The following is a 21979-nucleotide window of genomic DNA, read 5'->3' on the forward strand; positions in this document are numbered from 1 at the left end:
AACATGCATTAGAACATATTGTTATTTCATTATATATTTTGTTTTTAGCGTGTGCATGTTGGCTAATTACTAGCAGCATTGATTGAATATGTATTTTGTCGTTTTAGGTAGTAAGCGTGAGCTGTCGCAAGGCAGGCGCCTGTGGTAAGATTCGCATGGTAGAGGGTATTCCCATCAAGTAACCGTGACGTCAATCGGCAGACCGAACGGAAGGACCACTGGATAACAAGGACGACTGCTCTGATTCATCATATAGGAAGCTGTCTATTTTGATAATATCCTCATCTTCTTCGTTTCTTTTTTTCTCGTGTTTATGAATATATTGAATAATTAGTGTTTTGATAGGTAGACACTAAACATGGGCGACTCAAATGACGGCATACCACGTATAATAACACAACAGTTGTAACATTCGGATATCCCGCTGGCAGTAATTTACATATACAATAGGTGCATTTGAGGAGTACTGTTATCTACTACGGGTTCATGTAAAGCCAAGGGCTCGGCCTAAAATCGGACAAATCATACTCGACACGTGGTGGGAATTACTTGTGTTTTGACGTTGTTGACGGAAAGATCTATAGTTGATCTAACACGCCTATTTATCTGCACGATTTTGACAGTTGAAGTCTTTGTCATGGTATTAATGCAACGGGAAAACTTAAATCGCTTTTGATTAACTTTTGAAAAAAATATATAAAAAAAATCTTCAGGGAAAGCAACAGTTGTGATGACCCATCAACGCTTGCTTACATTTTATAACAAAAGACTATGTCGAGAGGGTTTTAAGAACTACATGATTTTATCTTTAATGAAATTTAGATCATCGTAGTTTTCAAAGAAAATCTCACTAACACTATGCTAACAAGTTACTGATAGAGTTTTAGTGGTATTAGCCATTCTTCCAGAGGGAAAGATTTGATGTTGGTCCATAAGATTAAGATCTTGGTAGGCCATTTCGGTAGAGCTGTTGACAAGCAAAATATGGGGCTGGTGTTTGAGGCCGACGGTGTACACCGTTATCTTCACCAGCTCTTGCAGAGATTTAATGCATTTTCCAAAAGTTAATAATATTCCTTATCAGTAGAGTTGATAGCTATCTATAGTTTTTGATCCAAAAGAACCTCTTTGGTTTTGGCATTTCCCAAGAAAATATTTTATCAGATGTAATAGCCATCTAAATTTATGGTTTGATATCAGTGGATCTCCAGTTTGCTATCAACAACTACCCTACTGTGAACAGATGCAGGGTGAAGTGCAGTTAACATGATGCACCATGGCTAATACCAATACCCCCACAATGGGTGCCTTTAATTCTGACATTCCCCTGGTCTGGGGGTCGTAGAAATGGTAAATAGGGCGTTCCACTGGAGTCTTATCACTGTGAGTTTTAAGACAACAACAGGTTTACCAAGATCTAGTACAGATCGGCGTGATATGGGTTTTTTTTTGTGGGGATTTGAAACAATGAAATCTACGATTTGCTGACTAAAACACTGATTGGTCTGAAAGCACGAGAGATATGACCAACTGACCTAGATTTATTCATTTTACGTCATGGTCAGCATGATGAGTACCAATCAATATGTCAATGGCCAAAGTACGTTAAATACATGAAATTGTTATTTTATTATTTAACTTTTAATTTTCTATGCTTAAGAAATAATTAAGAAATATTTATCTGCAGCTACATTTCCGGGATATATTTTCAAAGTTATATGTTATATAACATGATATGGTTATGTATATTAACTTAGTGTTCATAGCAGTCATGGCTTCTCTCTAATAATATCCGCATCGTTTTCACTTTGATTTCATGCATCTTTCGTCGGACTGAATACATCTCGATTGTTTGATACTGAAAATAGTAATTACTTTTTGTAATATTGGTAAAGAATATACATTTAATGGAAAGTAATTTGTATGTAGTTCAAATTTATCTAGATAAGAAATTGTCTCTTATTATGTTGATCGTGTTATAATGTCTCTTGTGTTATTTTCGTTTTGATAACTGCACGTTTCTTGATATATTTTAATGTGTATCGTAAGACCTAATGCTATCATCCTGTGTACATATATATACACGTGTTTTAAAACAGAGTAGGACATCTTGAAGCTATCCCATTTTAAGCACTTTATTTTTGACATACGCAATATAGTCGTATAAGAGGAAATGCATTTGCGTCATTTGTACAAACGTGACGACTTAAGGTATCATTTCATTTTACACTTAATCTCAAGTTTCTTATCTAATGATATTATAATGTAACGCTTTAATAGTCCCATATCACTGTGATCTAATCAAACCTATGTTTACATAGAATGCATATTCCTTGTATGAACGTGTATAATTCTTATACATATCTTAATGTTTTTATTGAGTTATACCCACCGACTTTGAACTGTGATTTATTACAGAATGTTGTTGCCGTAAGAAACTGTTCATTATACAATTGATATCTGGAATTACAGTTTTCGTATCTATTCACTTTAAGACTATTTCGCGTATTTCTTTTTTAGCGAATATCATTTCCTTGCATAACATCTAAATAATGTTTATATTGAAATAACATTGTCTCTGTATCGACTCCAATAATAATTGCAAAAATTAAAAAGCAGAGTGAAAACAAAACCAGAAGTACAATCCTTTGTGAATAATTATTATAATCTACATACATGATGTTACATAGTATAAGTATTTTTTTCTGTTTTAATGTATCAATATACAATTGTTTGTATCCCTTATTAGTCAACAATCAGAACTCTTTCATTTCGGTGTTAGAACCAACCTGGCCGAGGAGGAAATAGTTATGACGGTTGACTGATATGGAAGGGGCGAGACAACTGTTTTGTTCCTTAATAAGTAAAATAATTAGATATACCCAATTTAAAAATCAGATAAAGAAGACTCTCGTCTGATATGTACTCGAACCATCCATAAGCAGACGTCGGCAATCGCGATCAGAAAGACGCTTCATCATAACTGTTTGAATGTTTTGGGCGCGTTCGTATGTTCAACGTCGGTTAACATTGTTGACTATTAAACGGTCAACATTTTTGACTGTTAATCGACATGTTTTCTAGCTTTTTCTCGGAAACAGTCGAACACACTTTATTTACATTTAAATTAAAAGTCGTCCGGTAACAATACTATTTATTTATTTATAGAGTTTTTGCTTTTCTGTTCATTTTTTCTTAATGTAATTATGAAAGTAGTTGCACGACGGTGATTGTATTCTCTTTCTTATATATAAACGGACGTTCGGTACGACATCTTTCATTGTTAATCGTGTTTCATCAATTTACATCCTAACCTTATTCAGTAAATGTCTGATATGGTTATTAGAAACGCTATGAAACAGGGTTAGGGTGCTTATTTTTACGATGACAAGTGTGAACACTCCGTTGACATTTTGCAGTTTCAGAAAGAAAGATCATAAAAAGTAGTCGACTATAAAAAAAACGTTGAGTATATTTTTATGTAAAGTGCATCGGCGTTTTTTTTTTCTTTTTTTTTCTTTTTTTTAAATATTTTTTATAGACACGACATTGATTTACGACATTGAGATGTATTTTATGCAGTTGATCTGCGACGGTTAAGGCGTGTGATGTAGTTCAGACGACTGTGGACAGCTGGCTGGCCCGGTATAGCAATATTTACTGTTGAGCATTCCATATATATATACTAATCTTTATTTACACAACGTTATGAGTCTCTGTTCATATATTTGTAATAAAAACCATTCCACATCAGTCGATAGTGTTTGTGATTTATACACAGTACCCCATCTCCTATTTCGGGACGGACTGGGTGGTATTATTTACTATCAACAGCCAAAGCATCCCATTACGGGCCTTGTTTCATATAGACTAAATTTAAAGGGAATTTCAAAACTTTTCCTTATGTTTTATTATATAAGTAGACTTAAGTTGTTACTAGCATACACAACTAATCAATTATTTGTTTAACGCTGTATTACAAACACATGATCAGTATAAATATGTGAGCACTCTCTGATATCCATTTGAATTTGATAATTAATGTCAAAGTTATTAATTTCGGCATATTTTTGTGATTAAATATTGGTCTTGCTATATATTTATGTTCACACCTGCGTACTTCTTACTCAGTAGATACGATGCGTGTTAACTGTTCGTTTTCGCCGGTATTGTCGTCCTCAGGGCGCCTATCCTGTCAGATCATGTCCCGTAAGCACCGCCAAGGAAATAGAAAAGAAAAAATATAGATTAAGAAGTCAGTGAGATGTAGAAAATGTTTGTCCGCTACGCTGGGCCTCGTCGCTTTTTCTTGCTACTTGGCTGATCTCATGCCGTTTTTACTATTACCATGATTGATATGGAGATTAATTCTGCCATATGCACGCGTCCATCTTAAGTTGAACATTTTGTTGGGCTGTAATAAGTGGTATCGCGTGCCAGTGTTCATATATTGCTCACATTCAATGTATGATTTTGCTCTCTGTTTTCTACCGCTTTTGTTATTTTGGAGTTGATTTGGTTATCAGAATTGTCACTCTTTCATATTTTGATGAAACGAAAATATAAAAGATTTGTCATTTCAGACGAAATGTCAGAAAAAAGAAATATCAGGAAATTAAACGAAACCAATACAGGATGCAGCCTATTTAGGAAATCTATTGTGTTTACATCGAGCGGTAATAAGCGGCAGGGCAGGGTAACCGAGACATTGGATGATGAAGTTCGACCAAATACTGCAATAGCTAAGGTCATATCGGTAATTAGTGATAAAAAGCAATTCTAGATTTGTCGTTTGATTCGAAGTTAGACTCAATTTATTACCGTAAAAATATTCGTCCATTCTGATGTTCCTACTTTAATTGTCAATTAAAAACAACACTTATCATCGTTACGTACCTAACCTGATGTGATTAATGAATAAAAATCCAAGAAAAATTTAACAATGTTCTCATGACCTCGACACATTGAAACGTCAGCCACTTTTTCTAAGTGAAAAAAAAACCACACTAATATACAACTTATTCAATTTTGCCCGAAGATAAATTACAATGTCCTAAATAAAAATAATGAAACTGTTTCACTTAAAACATAACTCTGTTTGGATTCTAAGATAAGATTTATTTTCCCTCAAGACTTAGTATCTTGAGGTCTATACGCATTCCAAACTAACAATTTAGATCCTATATTGCTTATAAACGTTCATTGCGGGACATTGTGACTTTGGGAGTCAAAACGTTACAACTTACAGATGTAATCTAATCTGCTTGTCTAAAGTAATTCATTTAAATGCAGTGAAATTTTTGTTATATATTTTGACGTTGTGATATCGGGTAGCATGTTTTATATCAACCTTATCTCGCCTTATCTCGCTGATGATTTTGGCCGACACAAATTTAGATAACCTCTACTCTCCCTACATATGGCGGACTGAATGTGTCCTACTACCCGCTCTGTCCCGCACTGTGGCCAGGCCCCGCGGAAAGTGCGCTGGAATCATAAAACATATTTTATTTTCTTTATCAGGATTGAATTTCTATCGTTGCTTGTTCACCAAGTCACTGTTGCCTCCGTTGCGAGCGACAACCCACTAGGGATAGAAAGATCGAGATAAAACTTATCTTTTCTGTTTATCAGATGCAATATTTCTGTAGACAATTTGTCGTCGCCCAAGTCTTGGTGTATACGAAGTTCCAACGTCCGTGTAGTTTCCAAACATTTTTTTGTCCCTTGGATATAACTTAAGTTTTTTTTTTCATTTTGTAATACTAATGTGTCTATGCCATTTTTTAAAATCCCACTGAAACAATTAACTTTTGTAATGGTATCAAGATTTTGTTGTGGTGAAATTGAATGATATAAATTCTTACTTAAAAAAAAATAGCAGTTTTATCACATTTTTATTCACTGGAACAAAAACAAGAGAAGTCGAAAAAAGTGTCCCCCTTGCTCATTTATTTTCATCAAATAGAAAAACAAAACCTCTGTGGAAGAGTAGCGATGGTATAACCATCTGTATCGAATGACTTATCTTAAATGCCATTGGGATAATCAATCATGTTTTGCTCCAAATTAACCACCCTTCTACCCCTGGATTGATATCGGCGAGATATCACTCTGCCCGTGTGATATCACTCCGCGATTGGTTGGGCACGTCGAAAGCGAGAAGATACAAGCTACAGAGGGGATTCGTCACGTTCTTATTGCGCTCCCTGTAATCACTCAGCGACTATCATCCCTGGACAAAGGGAAATAAAGGTTCTGATTTGGTGATATCGGTATATTGTCCCACACTATCTGATAAGTCGGTATGGTGGCACGGGTACCCTATCGTCGGCCATCTTGTCAATCATTCCGCACAGTTTACCAACAGGCAGTGCTTGATGATTGGCAGTCGGTCCATCTGATGGTGGTGATAGTTCACAGTTTGATAGACTTTCGATCAAAACTTACTTACTTTGGAATCGTACGTACGTGTACTGTTGCCTACAGAGTCGGCGAGGCCGACAGGTCTAATACCCCATGTATATACAATGTGACTTACCAAAACCGAAAGTCTGTTAACATCTTTACCCCATTGTTTATTTATATATGCTAAAAGACATTTTCTATGGTATGCTTGTGTGTCAATACTTTTTTTTACATCAATGAAACAACAAACTTACTAACTACGTTTTGTACATGTAACACTTCGACTTAGTATTGCAACTGTCAATTTGTATTCATATTAACATTAGCATTATATCAGATGAACACCGTGCCAAATATAATATATATGGTGAAGATAGTAATCTTTGTTTTGACATATAACAACTAGATCATTCAGTCTACTGTGTATAGGTTTACAATAAACAAATATACGAAGGGTACATCTTATCAAAAAATTAATATATGTTTGATCATATTGTATTATATCGACAAATTCTGTCAATCTGCTAGATATATTTTCTAATATAAGATTGGTACAAGAGTACATGGGAAACAAATAGGATTTATCTCGATCTAAATCTCATGAAAATGAAAATATGAGCATCAATCAAATGAATATCATTTGATAGTAATAGATATTTCAGTACTTTGTAAATATCATTATAATTGATGTATATCTTAACAATATCTAAATATTCATGAATGGAAGACACATTTATCAAATGAATATGTAAACTCATTGATAACAATTTTGGCGACAAGTGTCCAATAGATGTCGCTATTAGAGTGTCCCAATGGGATACGTTGAGTTGTAGACACCAGCTGCTAAGTGGATATGGGTCAGCGAACGTTTATGACCTTGTTATCTGGCCAAAATGCCTACTTTAGGAATAATTGCGACACCATGTGTATGTGGTTTACTCTCAAAGTATAGTTTTGACTGTGTGTAGTGTTGTTGTTTTTTTCTTATTTTATATGTATACATTTTTAATGGATATGCACGATAATTTATATCTAAATTGTATTATTTAAATTGAATTAGAATATTTATCTCGGTCAGCGTGGCGTAGTGCATGGTTGTTACAATGGTCGTTAACGTGGTGATAATTTTGTCATATTTTAATACATCTGGCGACATAACGAGGATTCACTCTCCATCCACGGTACAATTTCCTCTTCCCTCGTGCTATTTAGTCCAGCCCAATCAAAGAATTAATGAAGCGTGTATTTGCCATGGCTTTGTGATGGTCAGAAGTAGGATCACATTAAGACGAATCGCACACAATTACGGCGGACACTGGACCAATAAACGGACTTCATGGCATGTACACTCGGTCGCTATTGTTCATTTTCTCCTCTGTAGCCCACACGAATATAAAACTTCATCAGTCGTGTCCCACTTTAACTTCATAAAAGTTCGGGAAGTGTTGATGTAGCACCATCGGTTGTTTGATGTCCGTACAAACCTCTAACAACTCTTATCATTTGTTCAAGTTCTAAGAAGAAACTTTCAATTCGTTTTGCTAATCGGGGAACATATCTATTTGCAAACTATAAAACAAAAATTGATACTTGAAGTTTAAATGAATGTTTACAGTAGGAATTTGTCGGTTTTATCAATAGTATCAGATACAGTAAATGGATTCTGGCGTTCTTCACTGCTTCCGAATCTGTCTCCTTTGTAGTATAATTAAAGGGTAAAGGATATCGCAAAATCCACATAATTTTAAACGACACTCTGTACATTTTATTTCCATATGCTACCAGTCATAAACTATAATGTACTATGGACAAGTGTTAAGAGGCAATTTTCAGGAAAACACCATTTATCAACAAACAGAAAAGGTTAACGGAGATTTTAAAAAGTATTCTAATGAACTGTGGAAATGAATTAAAACCTAATGTAAAACAAAATATAAATAATTGGTGTAAATAATTATGTTTTAGACAATTCTCTTAATTACACCTCGTTATTTTATTGCACACTATGTTCAAGAAAGGATATCTATTGTTAAATCATTGTAGCAATTTTAACAACACGTATAGGTGTTGCTGACTGGTGCCTTCCAAATTTATGGTAATTGTGAATTCATTTTGAAAGTAGAAAATCACACAGATCCAAAAAAATACTGATATTATCTATTTCCATGCTTATACATATTTACTACCCCATCACTGATTTTGGAATTCTGGTGCATCGCTGCAGATGTTTATTATACGATGGCATTAAAGTTCTCATTATATTATTTGTGTATGAAAAGGCGTGTCTAGCTGACGTTTTGTACGATGATAAATGACAGTTTAGCAGTTCACGGTATAGTTAGCTTAAATCCGCAAATATATGTGTGTTTTTCTAAATTATTTACACTAAATAGTTATTTTTAAACTATTGATGAGTAGTTTGTCGATCATTTATCATGCAATTCAATGAATAATTTTAAATATGTCTGAAAATCAAGCGGTATCAACATAACAAACTTTTTGACGCCGTCCACGAGCTCCTGTGACACGATGTTTAACAAGGAATATGGGAAATTTTCAGTCACTATTTATGATATATCTGTAATGCATGTAAAATAGAAAAAACATTTTAAGCATGTGTGATGCATGTAAAATAGAGAAACATGAATATTAAGTATACAGTGGTACGAAGTGAGAAGACAAGTAGTTAACTACCCTTAGAAAAACATATTACTGGTTGATAAATTTATTCAAGGTTTACATTATTATGTAAAATGAATATGATTATTTAATTACGTTTGTATAAATAATTGTACACAAGAGAATATCCTGAAGTGCAACCTGTTTTGACAAAGACCTGCACGATAAAGATAATCTTCAATCGGCAGTTCTGCAATATGTCCAGTATGTGTGCCAATACTCCATATGTTTGTCACATATTTAGGAAATTGGTCTATACATAAGGTATATATACTGCAGTTACGTCACGAGTATCCTGTACACAGTCTGTTAGACACCTGCAGGGACCCTTTGGTGGTGCCAGTGATAGCAACATATCATGTCAGTTTTCATGAAAACGTCACAATCTATTGAGTTCAGTATTGAGATCGTATTTGCAATTGTTTGTCTGAATGACTACATAACATCAAAGCCGCCGCCGACAACAACTCTCGCATCATTTGTTACGCCGTGTAGCAGAATTATCTGGTACTGTTGCTTAACAATGCATGCAGTTCAGTGTATTGTTCCCTAACAAAAATCTAAACATGTTTATGCATAAACAATTCACACCAAAGAAATAGTTATGATGCTTTAAGTTCGGTCGGTGCAGTTGTAAAATTTAAATAGGCTATACAAAAACTGACAATACTGTCCAACATATTATTATTATTATGCAATAGATACCATAATGCCGTGTGTCGTTTTTTACAATAAACGCCATGGCTTTCAAATGCACACTGGTGTATATATCTTAATGTCTTCAAAATAACGTAGAGAATATTGAGGTCCTAACCTCCCGTGGTTTACGTGGCACGCTAGATATCGATTCCATTGCTTTCTACCTGTGACAGAACGGGATAATTACTAACAATACTGACAGCCCGGCACGTCACAGCTAAACACGGTAATAGCTGTAGACTTTCCCCTATATACGTGGCAATCAACCATACCCGACCCGCCCTTTCTTGTGACTGAGTGACACTAAGAGATTTCAGTGGCGATTTTCTCACTCTCCTGATAATAGATTCCATTCACAACCTAAACTCGTCTGTATTACAAAGATACTATCGGAGAGTTTTTACTATATTTTTTCGTTAGGTGTTAAATTAAGCTGAAATCTTTTGATGAATCACTACGATAAAGCATGTAAATATGCTTTTGTTTTTCCTCTTTCGCCGCTACCGTATATAACTGTATACCGATGTTATACCTGACAAATCAGTTCACTGAGAGAATATTCGGTTTGATATGACTTTGTCTATAGGCCATTATGTAAAGATAAGCATATCCGGAGAAGATACTTTAATAGGATTATGTTACATCGACGAATTAACGCTTTAAACATATCTATGTATCTGACATGGAATCTAAAGTAAATATTTGATTAAGAAGATATTATGTATAAATAGATTTGTGACTGGGAAGTGGAGCTGACATTCTGTCGTACAGTCAGAAATGGCACCGGGTATGCATATGACTTGTTAAGATTTGTAGGTATAAGAAACGTTTTTATTTCTTTATCAGAACGTTCCGTTTTATGTTTTCCAGTTGCCGCCGCCTCGTCTACAAGCCACCATGTCAAACAGAATTTTTCAAAATTTGATCTCCCAACCTAAGGGATAATATGTCAGAAAACATCCGTAATCTAGACATCGTATAGATAAGGATAAACAAAAAATCAAGAAGACCTAAATTGAATTATGATGATAGGAGATTATCTAAAACAGGAAAATATTTAAAATTTGCCATGTTTATGGGTTTGCCATCACAGTGCTAGTAAGGGTTCACTTTATTATATGTATTCCCAGTTGCAAAGACGAAAATGTATATTTACCTGCCAGTGTGAGATATGCCATGACATAATATTTATTTTCTCAACGTCATTTCTATCTTAGTCTACGATAACTAGCCATCTACAGTATCTGCCGCCCACTCAACTCTCCCAAATAAAAAGATAAGGAAGGCCCTCCTGAATTTTACTGGAGCTAGAGGGACTTTATACAGCACACCGAGGACACTTACCGATAGGGGGCAGCGTGTGATGTGCCGAGAGGGAATGGCGCGAGCCAAAGGAGTGACATGGCTGGGGCTTTCCCGTCTGGGTGGCGCTCAAGCTTGCTACAGCGGCTGGAGACTGAAAAGAAAGATTATCTAAATGATAAATAAGAATATGCATATGACATGTGCTTAGTTACAAGCGAATATAGATCGAACGCAACCCTGTTGTTTTCCACTCATAGTTTAGGCCGTTTAATGCTCAGCAATTTGTAACCTACGGTCAGGTATTTTTGTCATTCAAGTTTGAAGGCATAATTACTGGCTTTATTAAGTTCAAGGATGCAAAATTGCAACCGGGTTTTCAAATATAAAATACTCGTGTCTTTGAAGCAAGTATGTATTATGCATTATAATAACGTAGGTAAATATTATATCCCTTAAACCCTAATTCAATTTAGCCTATATAAAAGCATCTGATGTACAAATCAAGGTTGGATAGTAGCAACATTTTAATCCCACAAGTATCACAGGCGCTTGCATAGAAAATATGACTTTAATTTTTTTTTATATGACAGTGGTATGTGTAATCTGGTAAGCAGATTACACATACCACTGTCATATCAAAAAAAAAAAATTAAAGTCATATTTTCCAAGCAAGCGCCTGTGACAAGTATGCGTTGTGATAATACTCTCCGTATGTTCTGTTAATTGAGGATAGTTTGAACAGAAAATTATTAAACACTGGAACACGACTAAACTGTATTTGTAATAAAAAATAATCTCCAAGGCATATCTAATGAAGAACAACTCGTTGAGTTATATGCAGCACAAGAAGTGACCTTTTTATCGATAAAACAGCACATGAATTATATATTCGTATTTGTGTGAATGCTTGACGTATCGTCCTCAAGATATATGGCTATACCTTATATCAGTCACTATAAGAGGAATTGGTCTGGACGAATATTACTATAAATTCTATAAATACATCGTTCTGATTTTTGACCAAATGTTTTCTTAAAAAGCGTTTCATTTTGTCCCATTTAATCCTGTCAAAAAAATAAAGATGTAAATAAAAATTGAGTGTTAACATATTCAATAAACACTTTATCGACTCTATCATAACAACAGACTATCTAATGACGTTATTATGATTGTTAACACGAAGGCGCCTGCATAGAGTCTTCATAAGTGTTGGCTGTGTCCGTAGATGTATTTAATTGAGAAGTTACTGCTGTTGTCGTACATCAGACCTGGAAGTCGTGGGCACTTCGTCTGTACCGACACACTATCGATTCTGGCCCGAGGAACATCCGGGCGGATTAGTCCAGGAATATCCGTACATAGATTTTGGAGACTTCATCCTGATACGGTTTCTACAACACGACAGCAGCAATTGTCGATGGTACTTGTTATGCAGACCACTTGACAATTTAACTTCTGGTATCAAAGTCATATGTCCGACAATATTGTGTAAAGGGTATTTGGAATCCATTAAAAAAGATCTGAAAAGGTTTTAGCCTTAATTGAAAATTCAGTATAAATCTGACAACTCCCGGTTCGGGTGAATCCCAAGACATGACTCTGGAAATGGCTCCCTGTTGCATGATTATGGTTGGCCTGTCTGTCACAGTTCTCAATGGGGTATTGTTTCAGGCACTGACCCCGTCTAGCGGAACATCTTGATTCTCACACCAGTCCATATGGCTTGGAGGAGCCAAACATCGTCCATGAGGTCACACGCTCGTGTGGAGATACATACAGTCAATCCAAGCTATACAGAGTGTATTGCTGGGTTGATATGAGATTTGGATGTTGGAGTTCTTTTGTCACATAAGTCTCAATTCGCCCTTGTTCTGTCTCCTAATACCCCATCAACATACAACTTAGGTTGTAAACTACCATATCAAGATAAATGTTTTCCTTAAACATTTTTCGCCTTTGTACATGGTAGAAATAAGGCTAATTGTTACATTGAAAACTGGCAAATGCGACAGAGCACAATCCTCCTCATCTCTAAATCGGCCACTTTGATCCCGATATCATTTTTTCTTGAGATCGAAGACTATGATAGCAACCATCAATTATCCGGCGTGAGTTTCACTGACAGACCAGCCAGCCCGGATGGCACTTAGAAAGCAGTTACAGCGAATTGACGGACAGTTCTGTGCAGGGCCCGGGGAGATCGTATCTAGATAAGAAATCGTTCAATTTTGTCAGATAAACTGAACACACGCCAAATTTCTTTTTGATGCATGTTGGTAAATTCTGACGGAGAAGGGATTTCCCAAGAGGATCACAGCAATTTTATTGTAGATGACTTTTAGAAACAGGCAGATCCTAGCACCGAGTAAATTCTGTGCTTCCCCACGACGTGTGTATGGCATGGTCCTATACCGATTGAGGAGGGTTTCATTGCCTTATCGCGCTCGTCTTTATTAAAGCTCCCTTTTCCTTACCTTATCTACAGAGATGTCTCCGATACCATGTGGTAAACGTTTAGTGTATTAGCCAAAGTAATACAAAACACAATGTAAACCTCGCTAACGTCCCTGTTAAAACCAGTCTTGTCGCTCAGAACATAGAGCAAGACCTTTACTCCCATTATCAAAATTCTGTAATGGAAAATAAATGTTCCGGGATTTTTTCTGACACAGATAATAATATTTAAATTTCTCGATAGTATCTGATCGACTATTTTTTTCTTCATTTGTCATTTTTTCGGAAATAACATTTTACAGGAGTGTGTTGTGTGAGTGGAGAGAGGAGCGGTATGGTGTGGGAGAGGCCGGCCCGCAAGCATGTGCTACTCCGCCTTCTATGGCGTCCGATACATAGATCGGTCATTCATCGAACCATAATTAAACTGGATCTAAAGTGGCGTTTTCCTCGCCTTTGTGGCCCATGAAATGTGGTTTGTCTAGCTATCTTAAATTGTTTAAGAAATCTGATCAGATTGACATATTGTTTAATCAAGGCGGCGAATGGCTACCATTACACGTCTGTGTTGTTGATAGCAAGCGTCAGGTCACGTGCATGTCGCGTGCGCAGAAATTCGAGACAGTGCTTATACCACTGAAACTTCCGAACACAGTTCTGAAACAAACATCACGCAGGAAAATATGGTTGATATCACCTTTATAGAGATTTAATTCTTTCTTCACACATTTCCTTTATATTAAAGATTCCAATAAACTCGCTCCAAGTCATTCTGCCTCTTGAAGCGTTCTCCAGATGTAACGCATATAAAAACCAGCAGTGCCTGGACTGTGATAGTAAAGGGTATTAATTAAACTGTCGCTGTATACAATGTATTAAATTATGACCCTGGCACATGCTGGGCACTGTCCTGTATCCCAAGAGGATATTTTCCGACAAGTATGATGGTAAATATCATGAAATATAGTCCGTAAAGATATACGCGAAAACCTTATATATTGTAGTACTCACATGTGCAAATTCATGCTTTTTTATAACGTAGATTGCATGAGAAATATAGCAGACCTTTATCCTTTACCAATAGTTTATAATTTCATATTGCTGCTTGTCATAAAAGATTAAAGATGTTCAATAAACATATGTATATATCAATATTTAACAAAATTAAAAGAAAAAATGTACATCTATGATGGTACCATTACATTGTATATCAATATTAACAAAAATATCTTCATTTGATTTTCTCATTTCGACGGTTGTATTTATTTAAGCGTTTTAAATATGACAAAATTTAAAAGCGCATTTAATGCAGTATATTTCGAATCAGGAATACAAAAATGTTCCATATAGATGTTTCGTCCTTATATCGGACTTTTCAGCGATGGGGCGAAAGTTTGGAAATCTGAAAAGGGAACATTAAAATATACCTGAACAAAATAAACATCACGCATGTGAGGTGCATACTGTATTTGTTTATGATATTAGATACTTATTAAAACTGACGCAAAATAATGCATTGTGTTTCTATTTTTTTTTTTTTTATCTTTTAAGACATTTTTTAGTCTAGTGTCCCAGCTGAACAATAAGGATATTGTTACATTTGTTGTCAATTTCATACCCCAGGTTTATTTATTCATTTACTAAAAAAGTATCTATTTATTTTAATTTCAAAAGAAGTTAATATGACGGATGTAGATATTTAAACAAAGCATGAATTAATCGAATCATTTTCCTAATGAGAAAAAATATTATCTATATTAAATAAACAAACCTCGTGTTGATCCGAACGGTATATGCACAAGCTAAGTGTAAATGACGTACATAGGTTGTATTCTGTACGGATTATAAATATTTTCCCCTTTGTATTAAAACAAAAACATGGAAATTATTTGAATTGACAATTCAAGTCAAATGTACGCCAGGAAATTAATACTCTAATTGCAAAACATTTCAGTACGGTGGAAACGCCCATTTACATAAGCTAGTGTTATTCATGCCAATGATGTATTCCTTATCTTAATCGTTAATGTATAACAACTATCTATTTTTCTAATCCTGTAGATATTCTGACCTGCCTGTGTGTTTTTTTGCATGTTGACATAATGGCTTTGCCTGTGTACATTATAAACAGGACATGTAAGTATTTTTGCTGCCAAGGACAGACAACACTATATAGATACGGACAAGCAGAATATTACCGGATCAAGTCGTCACATATCCTTACCAACAACCACATAATATATGGACATAGTTATCCTCCTTTTCCCCAAATAGATTTAGATTGGACTTTCTGGACGCGACTGTAGTAACCAAGATAATCTTTGTCTCGTGCTCGACTGAACATGTTTTTAACAATAGGAATAATTACCGCTGATAACGTTTACGTTTTTATATTGAAAATGAATAAACATGGCGTTAAAGTCTGCGATAGAAGTCGGGACTTTTAAATGGCTATGAATATATCAGAAACACAGCCCAAGAGCGAAACACGTCTTTAATTACGCTACAAGAATTGTATTATCTTATTAATTTCCTATAGCCTGGACGGTGTGCATAGAGGCCAGTCTATTTCACTTGCTGCCTCTGCCTTCTCCAAGATAAATGTGATCGATAGAGTTTTAATATGCCGCGCCAATAACCAGAATTAATGTTTCGGAGAGTAAAGATCGTGTTTTGGAGAGATAAGAACAATGTTGATTTTTCAACTAGGCATTCTATTATATGGGTCCGGATCGCAAACTGGCCTAGACAGTTGGCGAGTGGAGACAAATCTCCATCACAGCCAAATACATTCCTATAGCAATCCTTTGTCATTTTCCTGTTATCCTTTTTTTACTTGAGTTAATGTGTTGTTTTATCGTATGCGTGTAGACATATTCGACACACAGTGGTGGACTTCAGCCACAGACGATATTTGCATGCGTACACTGATAATCTAGCGTAGAGATGGAATATACGAGGTCATTCATTGACAAAAGTAAGGCAATATACAATAAATAATAACACTTTGAACTCGTAAATATATATGTATGTGTTCCATACAAGCAACAATTTAAGATATGCTGTAGAACGGTATAACTGGGAGAAATGACCTTATTCTTATTCTTTGAGAGATAACTTATGTGTTCTTTGGTATACTGTTAAAAATATATATTCAGAAATGTATGAGAGAATAAATGACCACACTTTGCATGTATTTGCAACTGATGCCTTAGAAAGTGAAATTAAATATAAACCATTAAAATTCACTATAAATCGATGAAATGAACTGTAATCAATTAAATTAACTACCATCAATGAAATTAAATACAAATAAATGAAATCAAAACTTTAAAGTCATGAAGTGAGCTATAAATCAATGAAATGAAATATATAAATCAATGAAATGAGCTGTAAATCAATAAACAAACTATAAGCTAATTAAATGAAATATAAATCAATGAAATTAACTATAATCAATGGAAGTAAATAAAAATCAATGAAATGAACTCTAAATCAATATAATTAAACACATATCAATGAAATTAAATTTATGTCAATGAAATTGAATGCCAGTACATAAAACAGAATGCATAGAGGAAAGTGACAAATATTGATTATATAAAAATAGCAACATCATGAATATCATATGTGCACAATATTGAATACATTGTCAAAATATGAACACTAATAAATATAAAAACAAAATATCAGTAAATATGTTAAGAGACGAAGCTTCAGATGTTAACCTTTCATTTATATGACATGTAGTTCGGAAATATTATAAATGTTTGATTTCATGGAATAATTTATTTCGAACAATACTCAAACAATAAAAACATTAGCAACAATAACAGTACAAACAACAAGAGCAAAATAATAGGGTAAACAATGACGACAAATAATACACAAAATAACGACAATAAAAATATAAACAACACAAACTTGATGACAAAAATATTACAAACAGTAAAAACGTGTAAACATCAGTGCATTTCACTATCAGTTCAAATCTTAAGATTTAAATTTAATACGAAAATAAGTGTATATTCACAAATCTTTTCCTGAGAATACAACAAAGCCATTTTGGGTGAATTGAGTGAAGTAAAATATTTTACAATAAACTGAAAGTGATGACAGTCGTTTTGATAACTGAGCTATTTTGTTAGCTGGGAATATAACTTAATTAATATTTTATTAGGACTTAATCAATACCATGTATTGGTACCTACGAAGTTACCATGTTAAATAGTATTACAAATATCATTTGGAACGCTTCAAATCAAATAAACTGATTATGTTTTATTTTATTGCACATTTATTAAGTGAGGATTTTAACATGTACACATCTCATAAGATAACAAAGGCAGCCATTACGGAAACAATGATTTCGTACAAGAAATGTATCCCACTTGTATCATTTTATATATTGTAACAGACGCCCCCATATCTGTAACTGTTCTAGCGAATACACAAACTTATGACAGGTCACTGGCCATGTAGAAATGAAAGATCAGCATCAGGTCGACAACAATAAAAAAAATCAAGGTTTTTAGGCACCGAGTAATTCCGGAAATGTTCAGCAAAAGTAAAACAATAAAACAAATTCCTTGTGACGCTTTAATAAACATTTTCGTGAAATATAAATAACGTTAAGGGTTTCTCCCTAAAGACGTCCATATGTGTAATCTGATGCGGTTAATTCGGTTGTGACGCCCTCTGGGGGCCAACATTCACATCCTGAGCAAAAATCAAATGGATCGTGCTCGATTACACTCGAGTCTTCAACAAATCGTATTGCAGAATCATCATCGTCATTTCATATATGCATTTATCTTTCCATGCGATAAAATTAAGTTGTAATAAAATCTCGAAAAACACAGATGATTTGATAGGGGAGAGCACTCCAGTCCGCAGATGCGCAAGGTATGAAATCTTAGGGTTTAGCTCTCTGAGGAGATGTGTTTTTGCAATCTCTTGTAACATCGCAAATTCACGGATACCGACGTTCACCATTACATAACATGGGAAACCTAACACTTACCCAAGGGGCTTCATCACTGTTTCGGATCGAACAAAATAGCTTTCTGTTAAATTGAAAATGCTTCTACAATTTTTATCACATCAATTTATAATGTTATGCTTGTAAAACTCTTCAAAACTTTGCTTCGTACTCCATAAACAATTCTGGGAGGATATTTACGTGAAGAGTGCCCAAAAGGAGCACTTGAGATGAAAGCACTGTTGATCTGAACACACATGCTGTACGGCTAAATGCCCACTTAAAGTGCTATCAAGTCCCAAATCAGGTACATCCCGAGCCGTTTCCACCCTGTACCTGTTCAAAAGGAGGGGGTACTGAAAGACTATCAACCTGCCGTACTGGGGATCCCCACACACCCGACTTAGAGCAACACGCCGTCACCAAGTACAGCCTTCCTGTACTACCAAATGCCTTCTTGGCCAAGAACACATCAGTCGCAAAAGTAACACTCATTGTGATTATTAACTAAGATCTGCTTTATCCACGAATATTACGTCTTAATCTTCAGCTTTCATCATATATGTTTAATCAACCCTTTGGTAAGATGCCAATTTACATAACGTCCCTAACATTTTCCCAGGGAAATGTGTTTAATTTTTCTTCGTGTAGTGATATTATCATTTGTCCGTTTTGATGGCAAGTCATTTTAATAACATTGGAAATATTATTACATTATACGATATTTATATTGCATGCATTTTAAATGCATTTGATTTTTCAGTTATCATTGTACAGTTTAGCCAAAATAATTTTTATCTGATGGTACCACATGCATTCCCAAAGCATCATAGATAATAATAAAATGAATAGAATATGATTTGGTGGTATAAGAACGGCATATTTACATCTGACGCCACGATAATACGAGGTTTATTATGCAAACGAATTTAGATGCTGGTAGCTCTAAAATTGAGTGGGGTATGTCTTATCTTATAATAAGATTACGAAGTGCCATACCATTGCCGGTATCGATATCATGGTTGGAGCTCACCTGTCAAAAAAGACAAACGTTTGAAACGAATGGAGATTTTCGATTCCTGTTTAAGCTTTCCAATATGTCTTTAGATTCATTGACAAGTATAATATTTCTAATCTTGTTATCATGTCTTTTACCATCGTTGAAATGTCGATTTCGATTTCCTTTTGCAATTGATAACACCAATTCTGAAAGCATTTTAAATTACGATATAAGATAAAGAACTCGCTTTGAATAAGAGTTTAAGGAAAACTGTTGTCCATGATAATAATCTCAACTTAAACTATTAGCATATAGTGAAGATCCTCGACCTTCAACCTTGATATGTGCGAATGCCACAAGATTTAAAATGATGACATGCATTAATTCGTAAGTGTAACCGGTAACAGTGTCATTCTAATTCACTGTATCATATGCATAAAGAAGACCTGTAAACTTTATGGCCTTGGACGCCTATCTGATGGAAGGAAACCAAGAGGTTTAGATATGGAGCCAGGCTAGTCGACCAGCATTGAACTAAGTCTTATCTCCAATAAGACGTGTTATCTAGATGATTCTCAGCGAGTGGGAATCTCAGCTGATGCATTGCGATGCATTTTCAGAATAATTTATTCAACTTATTTTACACATGTTTTTTTTTTCGGAAAATTGATTGTATTTCCGAAATATGACAGTAGGAAGCGGTGCGTAATTGTCATTATATTATTCATACGAAATAGGAATTGCATAATAGTGAAGTTTTTGTTAAGTTTAATTGCAGTCTATCAATTCATTAATTAAGAATTGTCATTAATTTGACATACAGTAGTAAGGAATTGAATCATATAGCAAACCAACGACAATGATATATCTATCGTTACTTAATGCTTTCTGGAATAGCCCCAAGTGTTGTAATTTGGTATTTCTATAGCATCCTTATCTATGGGCTGTTCTATATATCATACACGTGCTTTTGTATTTTATCATTCCATTTTCTAATTCAAAAACATGTATCATTGCCCAATCACTTAGAATTTGTTTGAAATTGAGCAGGTGCATGGTACAATACAGTATTGGGGTAAACATTTTATGAAAAGGTTAAACATTAGATAACAGGACCGACGAATGTCATTTAATAATGGTTTTTACATCCTGTTGATGTATGTAAAATGTGGTTCTAAATCACGCGTATATTATATTGCAATTTTTGGGAAAAAATGTTTTAAACATGGAGAGCATTCTGAAGAGTGGAGAGATATTTATCAATAAAAATCCGTTATTACTGATAAAAAAGTAGAGATATGAATTTGTTCACAAATAAAGTGGTACTTAAGTGTATGTAATTATTACACGGCTAATTAAAAATCCACTTTCCCTTCAAGACTGATATCATTTTACATATAACATGCAATATTGCATTTATTTCGAATTTATTATGAATATGGCATAACGTTTGCTGCGACCTACTTAGATAATGTTGCGATAGCTATCGAAACGAGATGTAAAAATAACACATATTATTTTTAATATATTTTGATAAAATCAGTTTTTATATTCATATGCGTTTCCTTTTATTTGTTTTTCCTGCAGTTTTATTAACGGTAAGACGATAAACATCATACTCTTACAGTAGAAATAACTCATAAGATGAAAATGATATCATGAATGAAATATCACGGCCTATACACAAGAGCGGATAGAATACACACCAAGAGTATGTATGATAAACAAATCCTTAATAACGGAATTCTAATATTTCCTGTAAGTATTTCCAAACATTTTTTGACATTTTTTTTTTGTCCCGCTCATCCTTTTCCGCTGCATCCCATGGTGTCGGTTTGATGTCTGCCCACGGTATGCGATACAGATCAGTGATTTCACTTGATAAGGGTTTGGGTCCACCGACTCAGTACGTCACCGCCACCGAACCCAAGACTTTACGCACCAACAACAAATGAAAATGCGTTGTCTACAATAAAATCTATTAATATAGAGTCCGAAACACTTCATTCTTTGGTTAACACGGTGATTGTAACTAATTTTATTTCAAAGATCAATTAATTTAATGCTTGAAACATAACCATTAGTAAGTGGATTAGTAATCACTTTTGGATGATCATGGCATTCCAGAAATTAATCACCAAAAGCTCCAAACACGTCACGAGAAACGCCTACTGGTTATAGACCAAGAACCCATTAAAATGTGGGGACGCATGACAGAAAAGGGTTGCGAAATACTTAACGGTCTTCAAAGTTTAATAATTCATTTGAAATTCCCTCTCGAATTCTCGTGTTATTGGGATACCGTGGTACATGAGTAAGTCACATGCTAGCACCACGCCTTAAAATGCTAACCTTTTGTTTCATTCACATCAAACCCTAAATCCGGAAATCGTATTTTCCTGGCATTGGATATTGGGTTTTTACTTTGTCTGGAATTGACCGGCTCGGAAAAG

At 34.7% G+C, this 21979-nt stretch overlaps 1 protein-coding gene across 2 annotated transcripts in view; it reads left to right on the plus strand.

Annotated features, from left to right (window-relative positions):
- The window catches only part of LOC117330451 (synaptotagmin-7-like), a 31533-nt gene extending 27780 nt beyond the window's left edge, over positions 1-3753 (plus strand). For both annotated transcript variants that reach the window (XM_033888744.1, XM_033888743.1), the window contains exon 9: positions 108-3753. In XM_033888744.1, the coding sequence (XP_033744635.1) occupies positions 108-182 (75 nt within the window). In that variant the 3' untranslated portion in view covers positions 183-3753. The remainder of the gene's footprint in view (positions 1-107) is intronic.
- Positions 3754-21979: the final 18226 nt, after the last annotated feature.

The sequence above is a fragment of the Pecten maximus genome, chromosome 7 (assembly GCF_902652985.1).
Source record: "Pecten maximus chromosome 7, xPecMax1.1, whole genome shotgun sequence".
Classification (NCBI taxonomy): domain Eukaryota; kingdom Metazoa; phylum Mollusca; class Bivalvia; order Pectinida; family Pectinidae; genus Pecten; species Pecten maximus.